This window comes from Corvus moneduloides, chromosome 11, assembly GCF_009650955.1.
Source record: "Corvus moneduloides isolate bCorMon1 chromosome 11, bCorMon1.pri, whole genome shotgun sequence".
NCBI classification, from domain to species: Eukaryota; Metazoa; Chordata; class Aves; order Passeriformes; family Corvidae; genus Corvus; species Corvus moneduloides.
The window spans coordinates 6233021-6248242 of record NC_045486.1 but is presented as its reverse complement, the minus strand read 5'-3'; the positions used below and the strand labels follow the sequence as shown (position 1 = coordinate 6248242).

The 15222-nt window shown below is 40.3% G+C and overlaps 1 protein-coding gene across 3 annotated transcripts in view; it reads right to left on the bottom strand.

Moving 5' to 3' along the window:
* Positions 1–14886, bottom strand: part of SUCLG2 (succinate-CoA ligase GDP-forming subunit beta) — a 114022-nt gene extending 99136 nt beyond the window's left edge. The window contains exon 1 of one of the 3 annotated variants that reach the window (XM_032120811.1): positions 14777–14886. In XM_032120811.1, coding sequence (XP_031976702.1) covers positions 14777–14860 — 84 coding nt within the window. In that variant the 5' untranslated portion in view covers positions 14861–14886. The remainder of the gene's footprint in view (positions 1–14776) is intronic. The other 2 variants (XM_032120809.1, XM_032120810.1) reach the window with 2 other exon arrangements.
* Between the last annotated feature and the right edge of the window lie 336 nt (positions 14887–15222).

The following is a 15222-nucleotide window of genomic DNA, read 5'->3' as shown; positions in this document are numbered from 1 at the left end:
ATATCACAAAACAAAGATGGACCTCTGAAAAGCACCTGGCAGTAAAGCTGGTCAAATAAACGCCCACTTCTTTCTTCCTCCTCTGTTGCTCCACTGATGCCAAGTACCTTTAACTGTGCTCATAGATCCTGTGAAATAGCTCTAGCAACACAAATTAACTCTACATGAATGAAAATTATATGTCAAATACATAAAGTATCAAGTTTTATAAACTTGGATTTTATTGTAATGGTTATATTGGAAATAAGTAAATTGGGAATAAAAACTGTGGTGTTCCTGAGGTCTTTCAGATGTATTCTGTATCTGAACTTAAAAGGAGGCGTATTTAGTGTATGTGATCAAAAATAAATGTCTGTCACCAGTAAAAATCTATTTGCTTAGCCAACACATCCTACAGCATTCCAGTTTATTCCATTTGTGTACTCTGACCTGTAATGCAATTCCAAGCACATATGAAGGAAAACAGATACACAAAGATGACAGTAATGAAAGAGTAGGCCATCCATCAATATGAGGCATAAACCTTTATTATATTTATTGACATACAGCTTCTGCAATTGACAAAGATGTAGAAGTTTCTCTCAAAAACAAACCATCAGAAATAAACGAAATAAACTGAATACCCTAATATAAACCACTGCAGGTATACATTTTATTAGGTCATATACTTAAAATACACCACACAGGCCACTGAAAACAAACTAAACCACTTATTTCAGTTTGCTGGCAGTGCCCACAAAATGAGTAAGTTAACCCGACAAGAAACAAAAACTTAGCAAAAAGGCACCACACTAAACAGAAGTTTATCACAAATGTGAGTCATAAAAAGCAAAAATATGCTCTGTAGGAAAGCAAGTCTTTCAAGCACAAAAGAATGGAAAGAGTCATGGTAAGGCTCATGGGCTGTAAGAGCTGTCCCATCGAGCCAAACCACACATCCCCTTCTCTCCAGAGACGGCCAACACTGTAAACCTGGGGGCTCATTATGGAAAACAGGACAGCAAATGTCCTTCCAAACTCACGTCCTGTTGGCTGCCACAAACCAGCAATTTTAATCTTCCAAAGCAGGAGCAAGCCTCCAGGTCATCCTATTTAAAAGCCACAGAGGAAACTGTCTTCCATCAACATCCCAAATTGCCCACTTTAGCTGGTATGCCATATGGCAGCAAGGTCCCTTTGGTATCAGCAGAGTCCAGCAGCCTCATCCAACACTGAGCATTATGATCAAAGCCTCAATCTAGACTTCTGTGATATATTTATGAGGGATAAAATTGATTCTGTGAGCTAGTTTAGGAAGAAGTCTTGAATATTTCCCTGACAAAAACAGTTTCCATACTTTTGTTCACAGCAGTCAGGAATTGCTTATTTTTTAGTCTGTATCAAAGCACCATAAGCAGACAGGGCCTTAAACAAGAGCATTTGATTTTAAAATCTACAGGCACAGCTGAAGACCTTTAAACAGTTACGTTCCATTACCTATTCCTACAAATGGGAATTTATTTTAATTGAATTAAAACCAGCACACAAACTCTAGTTAACAGCTATAGGCCTTTTAGTTCCATATTTATTTCTAAAAATATACCACACAAAATATCTTGAGCAGTAAAATGCAGTATGCCTGTCAGAAAAAAAAAGCCCAACCTATCACATTTCCCAGTTTTCTGAAGGCTAAGGCATTTTGATCAATAAACTGCAGGGGCAATTTACTGTTTTATACCACTGAACCATATACTCACTTTTCAGAACGAGTGAGATCTGTCAGTGCAACAAAGGTTTATGAAATCTAACTTCAAATAAAATAAAAAACCACACATGAAGTATGCCCTTATATTTTTGTTTAGTAAATCTGGACTGCCTATTCTGGTGGATAATTATTACTATTCCTAACATCTATGACTCTTTGAAACAAGATGCCTGTGTTAAATAACTAAATGGTTCTCTTCATATACTCAAAAAACACAGACAAATAAATGGGGGCCTGGTTATAAAAGGAGCTCACAGTTACTATAATTATTAGGATTGCTACTGTTAAATTGTTTACAAACATTGGACTTAAACAGTTGAGAGAGGGGCCAAGAGCTTGGAAAGCGTACATTTTGTTTAAGTTTAAAAACTTTAATGGAGTGAAACAGGCCACCACCTCTGCCCAGAAGTGCTCATCGCTGAAAATGAGACTGCACTGCCTGCTGCAAACCAAGTCTGGGAAAGACAGTATGAAACTACCAGCTCAAGTGCATTTCTCCTTCCAAAGCAATTACTCAAATTCACTGCAACTCACTGTCCAGAACAGTAACACTCCAGAAGAACTTCAGAAATCTAGTTTGAAACAATCACAGGATTTTTTTTATTACTATATTAGATGTTTGTGTCACCATTTAGTTTTAGTCCATGCAATCAAAAGTGCTCAGTTAAATCTTCCCCTGAATACTTTCCCATAGTTCAAGGAAAAGCCAATTTCTCTTGTCACACATTGCAAGATTCTTATTAGGAGGAGCCACTGCAAACCAGGCAGAGGAAGACAGGAATCACAGTGCATCACAGCAGGAAACAAAGATGGTGACAAACATCAAAGAAATGAAGAGAAGAGCTTTGTTAAACTAGTAACATGTCAATTTTAGAGAAGGAAGCTATTTTAACTGAAAAGCTAAAGAAGGTATATTTAGGGATCTCATCCTTTTAGTCAAGAGAAACTACTTTTCTCCCATCACCAGGCAGCAGTGATTTTTCTAATACAACCTAATGAAGCCAAGATATCAGCCACAGATTACCTAACTCCAGGTAACAAAGCACACTAAACTAACTAATTGATGCCAGTTGACATCACTCCACTGTTGAGAAATAGGCAGTCACCAATTACTAAAGGAACAATAATTTGTTTGTTTAATGAATATGCTAATTTACTGAACTCTCATTAGACAGCTACACAGGCAATATTGATGAGTTCCATAAGGCATTATAAAGTATGGCTGAATTATTTCAAAACAAATTAAACCAGAAAATATTGTACACTATTTAATGGAATAATAAAAGCCCGGTAGTGAGCGAATCCTCTGGGTGAGCTCTCTGAAAAAGACACAAGTTCTCAGAAGTGCATGGACCCAAACACCTACTGCTCCAGCAGCAAATGTCTCCTAGGAATTCACCCCCAGGGATTTGGATGCTCCTGGACACAGGTGAGAGACTGGGCCTACCTGGTGCACAATGCCAGAGCTCTGCACACCCCTGCAAAGGCACGTGCTGAACTGGGAGGGAAAGTGTCCAGGGGGGGCACTGAGCCCACCAGGGCAGAGGCTGAGGGACTCCGCAGGGACACTGGAGAACATTGTATAGTGCATTTTCCACACAAGCACCTGCTGTACCTCTGTTATTTGTTACTAATAAATCCTGAGTAAAAGCTGGTTCATCTGCAGATTTAGTGCAATGCAACAAGGCCCTGAAAACAAAAGCAGTGATTACATTTTCAATTCATAGTTTGTTTTGCTTGTGTTGGGGCTGCATCTAGTTTCTCTTTTTCTCTCTTCATAATTTTAAGTTCCTAAATTAAGAAGGAAATAGAAATTGGTTTTTCACTCAAGAAAGGAATCACTACAAGCAATATCTGTCAATTTGTAATCATTTATTCTTACACAATTTAAATGAGAAACAGTATTAGGTTGTCCTTCAAATTTCAGTCTTACCAAAGGAGTTTTATTTCAATAATACCACAGAAATGAACAGAAATTTCTATCAAATAAACACCTATGAAATACCCTCTGCATGATACGGCCACATAAGCCACATTTCTGCTTTTTAAAAAGAAAATACAAAGTCAGATACAAGGGACTGCAGCAGGGAGCACTTTTAGGCAGAGTAGGAAGGTCTGACATTTTTGGGTAATACAGGACAGTTCGAAGCAGCAAGATCCTGCAGAAACCAATTATAAAAAGAACAGTTTCAGCCTCAACCTGAACAGCCTACCCAGAATGCTAAAATTAACCTGGGAAAGTGAATGATTTAACTAAAGAAATAAGCCTACTGGATTTGACCCCAAAGTCAAGTCATGAATCAAACTCCCGCACTCTCCCCCGATTTGCTCACTGAAGTGGGAGAACCTTCCCAAAACTCGCTCACTAGATGAACTGCCAGCTTTCCAAGGTAATTGAATCTAAAAATATGTGGCTCTATTGAAGTTTTTTCACATTAAAATTAAAATACCACCATTACTGGGGGGTTTAAACATTTCATTCACTACCCACTACCTTAAAATTAATTCATTAATAAATACATGAAATATTCATGAGGATTTACCTCTTCCACCTCTAAAACAATGTTCCCTTCCACTAAACGATAGATTAAACTGCAATGACATAGAAATCAATATTTATTAGGAAACATATAATGATACTTCAACATCCCTCTTTATTTTTCACTCAGTGCTTTCTTTCCTCTCTCAGTGGTGGAATCCCTCAGCTGGGAAAGAGGAACATCAGGAGCATATCCATCAGTTCTGAAGTGGCTGGATGCTAGCAAGGCTTTCTTTGCTTTATTTCTCTCTTTCATTAAAGCCCACCTTCTAAATCTTTCCACAGTGGCTCTAACAGGAAACAGTAGAATTTCGCTGTCCTTTAACAAATGTCACAGAAACAGAAGAGGATTTCAGAAGACAGCACCCATCTCTTACACAATTCTGAAATTTAGATTACAAAACCATATAGACTGGATTAAAAAAAACCAGAACAGTATCTATTCATGAACCTTTCCCTTTAAACAAAACCATAGCAATATGCACATAAAACCCACAATGTTTTAGAAACACCTCAGTTATATGGATATTTCACAGTATTGCAGATGAAATAGTAAGGATAGTAAATGTAGTCAGGCTGGAAGTGTGACTGAAAATCCTGACTGCATTCTTAACAAAACATCATGACTCCATAATCAGTTCTCCTGAATGTTCCTGCTCCCTGTCTACTGCTAGAAACCCTTTCATTTCAAGGGTTCCTGAATGCCTGCCCTACTATGTTCTTTTGACTTGATCTTGTACTCCTCCTTGTCCACCTATAATCAGTCTGATTGCAAACTGATTGATGCCAGGCTTAACCTCTGCCTTCTCCTGGACATGATGTAGGGTGGTGTGATGTTCTTCCACTGCAGGGCTCATTTGGGTCATTAGCTCCAGAAAACACTAGGGAAACTACATAATTCTCTTCTAATGTGCCTTTATATCTTCCAATGTGCCTATATATGTATAAACTCAGCTTTCTGATTTATCCTTCTGTTTACTTCTCATGCAAGGAAGCAGACACAAGAATGAACTTGAAGCAAGTCCTTCACTCATTGCAGATTTAAAGTCTCCAGTAACGATTACACTTTATAGACTTATTTACAGCTTGCTTACGCTCAGGGATTTTGACAGCTGTTCTGTAAATACACTCTCCTACCCACTAAGCTCCATTGTAATCTACCAGAAACATGCACAGGGTCAGACTTGAGCTCCTTCTGCCATTCTTACTCTCCTTATCTCACAAAACCAGAATCTAAGCCCACATCCTCGGGCCCTACAAGCCAGATCCTAGCAGCCACCACCTGGATGATCCTTCTGGGTGTCTGCATGTATGGCTTTTGAGGACTACAGTCCTCAAAAGTAAAAGAGAAGATGGTGGGAAGTGTCCCTTTGAACAGTAAGACCCTGACCACTCTTCATTTCCCACACCTTGCCAGCCTATTGTTCAGCAGCTGTTTCAGTCAGGCTGCTACAGACTGACCTCCAAATAAAGCAGGACATTACCAAATCCCTGACAACTGTGTCCTGCTCCCCACCCAGGGGAGTATTCAGGCCTCTATTCACATGCGATCAGCAAAATTAAATTTCTGCAAATTAAGTGGCAGCACCCCTGTGACCCTGAGAACTTCTGGGATGCATTTTGGCTAGTGTGGACAGGCTGCCTGAGCAGGGCTGAGCACACCCCAACCCCACAAACCTTCACCTGAACAGTGAACAATTAGCAGCTTCTAAAAACCCTGAAACAGGGCAGGTTCCTTACCCTGTGGGATTACACGAAATCTGTCTGGTTCAAACAACATGCAGGTCACATCACAAACAGGATGTCACAAAACAAAGCTGGCCACCCAAACACCAAGCTGCCAGAACACTCGAAGGGCTAAACGATGCCCTCTGTCCTTACTGCACAAACTGATAGCAAAATATTTTTTCCTTGTGTTTTTAAACCAAAATCCAGCTGAATAAAACAGTATTAAAATTACTTATTGTACATCCACACATGCCCAAAGAGCAAGCGTGTCTACAGAAACTTTACACCTCTGGAATCGATTTTCAGAGCCTTTGCTTGGGTAAAGGAAGAACATGAATTCCCAGATTCAATTTCTGCTTTTGTCAATGCGCTCGCCATCAGAAGTTCTGCTTTGCATTAGTAATTAATTTTAGCCAAATTATGTTCATTTCGCTTATTTCAAACTTCAAAGCTTTAAGAGAAGCATACTTTCCTGACCTAAAATGTAAGGCTTTGAAGTATCTGATGAAAATAAACTCACTACCATACACAACTGCATAATCAGTTGCAGAAAATACTGTAACACATACCCTGCCCTGGAAAACGAAAGAAGATTGTTGGTGATATGCACAACACATTCAAAAAGTGAAATAAGCCATCTTCTCCACATAAATCAGAAATATTCTTTTATTTTAAGTATCTTGAGGGGAAATTTTATATTTTTGTTCTGATCTTATAAAAGTGTTTAATTTCCTAAATTTTACAAGATTAAAATTATACTTTTATGCAACTATGAAGAAATGTTCTAAACAGCAAACATAGCCAGGAAAAAATAGTTCCAAAGCTATTGTACCACCAAACATGAGACAAAGTAGCCACTATCAATTTTTTCTTTCCTGCATGCAAATTAAGCTTCCTAAATTGTTACGAAACTCAGAGCATATTCAATAAGATGAACAGAAATGTTTCTGCATTCATATCTCAAGTAATCATATCTATCAAAGAAGTGTTTCACGCCTACCATACCCTGGAAGAATGCTTTTTCAAGTGTTAGAAGTCGCTGATATTTTAAGAAAAACACCGATAAAATGTCAATTTAGACCATTTGAGCTCCATTTTTCATCACAGAGAAGGAAATATGAAACATAATCACAGCTTTTTTGTTTCAGTTCTTTAATATTGAAGTCAAATCATCATAATTTCCACGCTACCCAACTATGTCATCACAGAAGAATATGACTTTGAGCAGTAAGCAACATAACACTTCGAAGCAACAAAAATGCAAATGCCCACGGTAGTAAAATAAAGAAACACAGAAAAGTATCTACAGAAACAGTTTCACTGCATGCCTAAGTCATAACTGGCCTATCAAACCAGTGCAGAATGATCTGTACCAATTTCTTTCCTGCAAGCAGTAAGAAAAGAAAATACTGCTACCCATTTTTTGTTTCAATCTGAGTGCTTCACACCTTTTATTGTTAATAAGTCTTGGTTTTAATTAGACCATTTGACGTAGACTGACATGAAGCAAACTCTAAGAGACAAAGACACAAGAGGTAGAGAGCCTTCAGCTGCTTGGGCAGAGCTGGGGAGTAACCAGAAACTGCCCAGAATAATCAATGAAAGTAAGCCTTTAATAGGAAGTCAAACATTAAGAATATTTTTCTTTCCTTTGCAGGTCATTTCTTTATTAATATTTCTCCATTATTTATACCTATTTATATAAATTCACCCTGCTGCCATTCTCAAATCTCAAAGCAAGCTTAGGACACTACAAGAAGCATCATCTCATCATCCTCAAAAATTCTGACCTTAAAGCAGATTTTTACATTTCCGACTGTATGGAGGGAGAGGAAGGTAAAGTTTGATCCAATGGAACAGCACTTCCAAGCCCAAAGGATGATGGCATTACTCCACTGGTTAAGGAAATTGGGACTATGCCCAGCCTTGTTCCTTCTGTCTTACTGCAGTCCATGCTGTATCCATAGAAATAAACAACCATGGTTCTTCCTTCAGCTTTAAAACCAGACACCTCCCCAGAGGGAGCTGCCAGAGCCCTGACCAGTTCTTGTTGCCACATGTGAGGTTCAGTAATGTCTCCTATTGTCAGCTCCTCAGACACCTGCATTTGGAAGCTGTTATCAGAGCTCTCCAGAAACCTCCTGGAACTCTTGACTATGTGCTCCCTGCTGCACTGTCACTCCAGCAGATGCTGGAGGGAATGAAGTCCTCCATGAGGACCAGGGCCTGCTGACTGAGGCTTCTTCAGCTGTCTGCAGCTTCATCTGGTTCTTGCTGATCAAGGTGCGTGCAGCAGGAATGTACAATAACCCTGTCAGTGATGTTGGTCTGCCCACAAACTCTGACTCGTGGGTTCTCAGCTGGGTCATCAACTCTCCCTAGATGGAGCTCCAGCACTCCAGCCGCTCTGGAATCATGTTTAATCATCTCACATCATGTTTAAAGCAAGCTCCAAATATCTGTTCCTCTACTTCCAAAATTTATGGCATTACTTTAGACTATTTTAAGCTAAGCCATTTAACTGAAAAACAAATCTAGACTGAAACTCTGCATGAAAGAATTCAATTAAATAGATTCACTGTTTCCAATGTGTTTGGAGTGACAGAATTGAAGACAATAGAAAATTTAACGGAAAATACATTTTTTATGCCATCTTCAGACCTTAGCTAGTACTATCTTGACAATAAAAAGGATATGGCTGCTTTAAATAGCCCTTTTATCTTTAATTATCATGAATAGCTCTATCTTTTACCTATAGCCATCAGCATTATGTACAATTTGCACACAGAACTCCTCCAATAACCAGAACTTCCCTGATACTTTTATAGCAGTACTCTGTATGAACAACTCTTTTTTTTTTTTTTTTTTCCTTTCCCCCCCACAAGGCAGTAACTGCTTTCTTGGCTGCCATGAAATTAGCAGATGTCAAATTAAACTGTCCTTTTGTCCACAGATCCTTCAGAGGAAGATAGCAAAAGATGATGAAGTGTTCCATTAGTAATCTGTGTCTGGTATTTAATTTGCAGCTTTATTTTTCAGTCAAAAGTCTTGGATAAGCAGGCAAATCTACCAAACATGATTGAAAATCCCACTTAATTTTTCATTCCTCTCCTGACAATTCTTACAAAACTTTTGCATCTCATGAAGAATTTAGGTGGACAGGAGTTAAGACATCAAAGGTAAACTACAGTGCAAGTGATTCTCTCTCCTCCTGACACAAACTGAGGCTGTTTCCCACAGCTTATGTTGCTCAGACTCCAACCCAACCTAGACTGTGATTGCACAAATTGAAGACAAACAGGATAGACAGAAATTGATCTGTCACCAAGTGCTACCCATGTGCAAGGTAAGTAAACACAAATGAGTAATAATGTATCACAAAATATGTTAAAAAGTCTTAAGAAACAGTCTTTGAGTTAAATACCTCAACCTACATTCATGCCCAATGGAGTTGTGAGTGCCTAGAGCTTTATGATTTTGGATTCAAAGCTTGTAAACTCTCAGATCTTCATAGAAATAAAATAAAACTGAATTCTATTTCGGGATACAGACTTACAGTTTAGGGAAACCTATAAGCAATTAGAAAGAGACCAGAGAGAGGACAGGAAGAAAAAAGCTCATGGGTAAATCTGCTCAAAGCAGCACCTTTTAAACAAAACTTGCATTTATTGAACATATTTTGTGCTATCAGTATAAATTGTTGACTGAAGATTTAAAAAAGATGTTCCAACAAGTAGGTGGAAAAATAGCAAGTCTTTAAATTCCTTCACAGTTAACATTTAACCACTAATTATACAAAAACATCTCCATCAGCACAATGTCACAAGCAAACTAAAACACCAACCCAGAGTTTTCATTTTCATTACCACATTAAAGGATGGCTTCAGCTTGCAGTTCAGAATCTGTTTTAAGTCTCACTCATGCAACAAAGAATTCAGCAGCACGACATAGCTCCACTATTAAGGAATTTTTCACAATAGTCAATCTTAACTTCTATTTGTTTCATACCCACTCCTGCTGTTATCTAGTTAAAATAAAATCAATAGCCAGTTAATCATGGATCAATGTTTAATTACCAGTTTAAAGTTACTGTCATAAGCAGTTGGACAGGTAATATGACTTCTTTGTCCTGTGGTTTATTAAAATGCTATGGAAGAGATGGGTGTAAGCTGAGTCACAGATGGTTAGAAACTGCTTTTCTCAGCAGTGAGTATCAAAGGAGGAAATTTTCTGGAGAAAATCCTCAGAGTATATGCTCAAAGCTGTAGATGATAGTCACAAATATGCACAGAAAAATTGGACTGGCCAAGGCAATAATGAGCTGAGCTACTCATTACAGGTGTGGCGAACAATAAAAATTATCATCTGAGGTTAAATCATCTTGGAACAAGTGAGTCTCCAAAACGGGGAGGGAGACAATCTCATCTCTAAACTAAATGAGGACACTGGCCATTTTTGCTGAAAATGAACCTTCCAAACAAGAGAAAGGATAAAACAGCAGAGAAATGAACTACTTCTAAGAAACAACTATACCCCAAGTGTAAACTTCTAAACCTTCATCTCACTTCTCTGTATTCCCAAAAGAATCTCAGTATCTTCACACATTCTTCATAAAATCCCTGCTGGCAGTCATCAGCCAGATAGAAAAAAAAAAAAGAGAAAAGAAAAAGAAAAAAAAAAAAAAAAAATTACAACATACACTGACATTTCCAGAGAAAAACAGGAGGAAACAGTCACTCAGATAACTGTAAAGAAAGCACAGTTTGTCTATTGACACTTCGTCTAGTTCCTCAGGAGGCAGATCAATGAAAAAAACCCACTTGCTTTTATATAAAAAAACTTTAACCAATCCTAAACATACCCAAGGATGCAAGGAGTCTCTAGATAAACTGGCTGGCAGTTCAGCTGGAGGGTCAAGAAGAAGGATTTATTCATTCAGAGCCAGGTTTAAGACTACAGGTGTGGCTAATTCTCAGTCTAATGTCATATTCATGAAGGCTGTCTCCTCTTACCTAGTTAGCCCTATCCCCCGATTATACCTCCATGAGGTACAAAGGAAGACAAATCAATGCAGCAAAGTGCAGCTTTTCTACTTCAAGACAAAGCTGTGACTGACTGTGTTAGAGCCAGATTGCTCCCAAGGTGGAAGTTCCACTAGTATAAAACTAACTGGGGGAAAAAATTATTAAAAAAAAAAAAAATCACAGTCTGAGGTTATATTTATGTTTTCATTTCCTTCTTTCATCTCAAAATAGGATTCAATAACCATGTGTTTAATGGAACTGCCGGGGAGGAGTGGGCCAAACATCTGCTCCACTTTGGCATTTCAGTTTTGTCTAGAGTTTGAAGAGGGCTTTCCTGTCATTTGGATGAGGAGCCTCTAGAAAAAGCTGTTTGTGAAAGTCTGTAGGCTCATGTATTTCCTGCCTCTAAATGTAAAACCTTGAAAATATAGCAAAACTGCCAACCAGGAAAAGCCAAATAGGGAAGCAGTCCAAACCTTCAAGAAATTTTCAAGAACTCCAAAGAAAACTAAGAAAAAAATAAGAATTCAACATTAAAGTAGCTTCTGAAGCCATGAATTGAAAAGTTATTTTCAGTAATGTTTTGTGTTGCATGGAAGATCAGCTACCACAGCTGATAGTTTCTTAAAAAAGGCAGAACTTTCTCTGTTCAACATTAATGAGGTTTTACAGATATCCAAGTCTAGGAACTGAAGGCATCTGCAGTGAGCAACCTTGCACAGTTCCCTATTTGTAAAATCTATAGATTCCAGCAGATTTTATAACAGAAGTATTGTTTAATTTAATCTTCCCCCCCCTTCCTTTTTTTTTTGGTTTTTTTTTAATATTTTCAACACGTGGAATCTGGATGTGTTCTGGCAGGACTGAGGCCCATTTTGAAGGCTGGGATAGGGCTCATAACGCACCAACCAACCTGCTCACTCTATTACAATACTGGAGTTACCGTAAGCATTTTTTTTTATGATTCTAATTGTTCCTCATTTATATTCATCGCTGAATTTCACTGCATCTGAAGCTATTTTGAAAACACAGCATTCTCCCGAAGGGCCCAATCCAACTCCCATTCAAATAAACAGCCTTCAATGGAGCCTATTTGTTGCCAGCCAACAAGATTGAATTCTGCTGCCGAGTGGTGCCCGGAGGAGCGTTTGTCACAGCTCTTTACAAATACTGCTCCAGCAAGAGCAGGCCTGAATGCTCCTGTCCACATGCACTGTAGACAACTCAAATCTATCTTTTATCATCTTGAAACACTTGGTCAGATTTAAAACTTTAGAAGCACAAAGAATTGAATCTACCAAGAATATAAACAGCAAAAGGAGTAAAAAATGTTTAACAGTTATAAAAAAGTAAAGGGAAAGCAGAAGGATGATAAAATATTTTCATGCGATAGGATCAATTACCATTTACTCCAGCCCTAAAATGAAGTTACACAGGAATATGTGTGCAGATTACAATTACAACATACAACCAAATTTCACAGCTATGAACAGCAACAGTTTTGAAATAATACAAAATTTTGCAATAGTGTAGAAACACCACTCCAACAGGAAGTCATAAGGGTTATGAGGCAAGATTCTAAATCTCACACAGGGTTACCGAAATAACAAAGTTTAAGACTGATATTTCTTTATCACACCCACACCATATGGAAGACCCTCATCTGTGAAAGAAACACTGTGATGGGCTTGGAGGACAGGTTTTGAACGTTTATGTTAAATAAAGTAACAGTGTAACTTCTCATTTGAGCAAGGGAATGAGCGATACAAATGAGAAAAACCTTCAATGGAAGGGCTCTTACTCTCAGATTCTTTATCCTATTTTGTAGCACAGAAATCCAGACTCTGGCTGATCAACTTATTTGTAGCTTAAAGTCTGAGCCACTGGAAGATTAGGAGACTGTTTAAATGGGAATTCTATTATGCAACATTGTAAAATTGAAGACCTTTATAAAACAAAATGGTTTGCTTTGAAATCAAGAACTTGATTTGTTATTATACAGTATTGATGTGGTTCTTGAAAATAGCCTACTTGGAAAGCACTGATCTTGGGAGATGCTCTCAGTATCTGGCAGAGTTCAGAAGCAGAATAACAAAATGTGATTTATAATACAAGTTCAACATCTCTAATTCAAAAATAATGCACAAAAAAATACATTTTTTTTTTAAGTTGGCCACCATGATATCCTAAGAATACTCTTGAGGATCTGAGCTGATACCCAGTTATTTCAGTGGGGTAATTTACAGAGTGCCTCCATGCTTTGAGAGATGACAGAATAGAGCATGAGTTCCTAATTTCCACCTGTATCTCAAATTCCCACTGCAGCACCAGATAAAGACAGGGCTTGAAACCAACCAAGGCACCTCAACCAAAACATCTTCTACAGTTCACACCGAGATAACTCTGTCCAGACAATGCTCCATACTCCAGTCTTTCCAAGCCCTCCATATCACAGCCCTACAACAACAGGGATATTACCTCCGAAATCCTTATTGTAGGATCACACTCACCTAAGCCATGACGGCAGGAACACATCTTCAACCATACAATGCATATTCCCCAAACACTGTTATGACTGACAGCACTGCCCATCTACATTAATGAAATTAAATCTGTATATATACAGATAAATGTATATATATAGACATCATTGTGCGTGTATATATACACACATAAACAGTCTCCCTGTTGATGCATACATATATGAAATGGACGAATGCTAAATCAACAAATCAATTGCATTGAGTTCTCACATACTGTACCCAGCATTCAAACAGGAAAGTTGGGCACAAAAGATTTCAGATTTGCAACCGAGGTGGGTGACTTAGAAGATAAATCACACGGCAGCAGTTGTACAACACAAGCTCAGCACCAACACCACTCTTTATTTCTCAGCCCTGCACCTGCAGCCAGGAGCATTCCCTGCAATGGCACCTGCGGAGAGAACCGGACACAAACACGCTTTGTTTGCTCCAGAGGCTTTTGGCTCTGGAAAAACACTTATGCTCAGAAGTGTGGACCAAAGTAGATTCTCATGCAGCTGCTCATGATGAAAAGGTAAAATAACAGTTGGTTGCCAACAGCATAAGAGCTGTATAAAATGTGCGTATCTCATTTTACCTCGGCATGGCTGCTGTCGACATGAATAATGAACTGCTGCTACACCTTAAGAGAGCCCCTGAACCACTCCAGGAGGTTCATCTACTCTTTCCCATCGCTCTGCTGAGGTTCAAGCCCACCGGGAAGCCTGAGCTAGGATCCATTTTCCCAGGAGAGCACAAACAGGCATCTTCACCCCAGCCTGACCTCAGCCACCCGCACTGAGCCAAACCAACCCGTTGGGGCCACCCGAGACGTTGTCAGACAAACGATATCACTTCGTGCACAGCGTTCCCCAGCTCTGCCACTGAAATAAGTCGGAGTTCTGTTAGCTGTGGGGGGAGGAAGGCGTTCGGAGCTGGCGCTCCCGGTCAGCTTTGGTCTGCCCAGCCCTGAGCCGCCGCCGCCGCCAGAGCTTCGCCCCGACCCCGCAAGCGCCGGGGCTCCAGGCTGGACGCGTCCTCCAGCCCGAGCACCCGCAGCCAGGCGGGAGGAGAAAGGTTCCTCCCGCTGCCAGACACGGGCGCGGGGAGGCTGCGAGCGGAGCCGCGCCGGCCGCGGGGCTCAGGCGGGCACGGCGAGCGGGGCGGAGGCTGCCGGCGGCAGAGCTGGCGGGATGCGGGGCCGGGCTCGCTCACTCACCGGGAATTCTCCCCGCAGGCGGGCGGATCGCAGGGCCAGGTCCCGCAGCACAGCCCCCGCCTGCCCAGCCAAGGGCGCCGCCATCTTACCCGCCGTACCCGCCCTGCCCCGCGCCCCGGGAGGAAGCCCCGGCGGAGGCGGAGAGGGGCCGGGCGGGGCCGCGGGGTCGGGGTGCGCCCTGAGGGGCCGGGCCAGGGGGGTCGGCGCCGTGGTGAGGGGTACCGGCCCGGGTGAGAGAAGGTGCGTTATCTCTCTGACGGGGAAAGGCCGGGGGAGTTGTGCCTGTTTAGCCTCGAGAAGAGACGACTGAGAGGGGACTTCGTTAATGTGTACAGGTGTCTAAAGTCTTGATTTCAAGCAGATGGACCGGGCACTGCTCTGTGGTGGCCAGCGATAGGACGAGAGGCAATGGTCAGAAACTGGTGCCCAGAAATTCTGCCTGAACA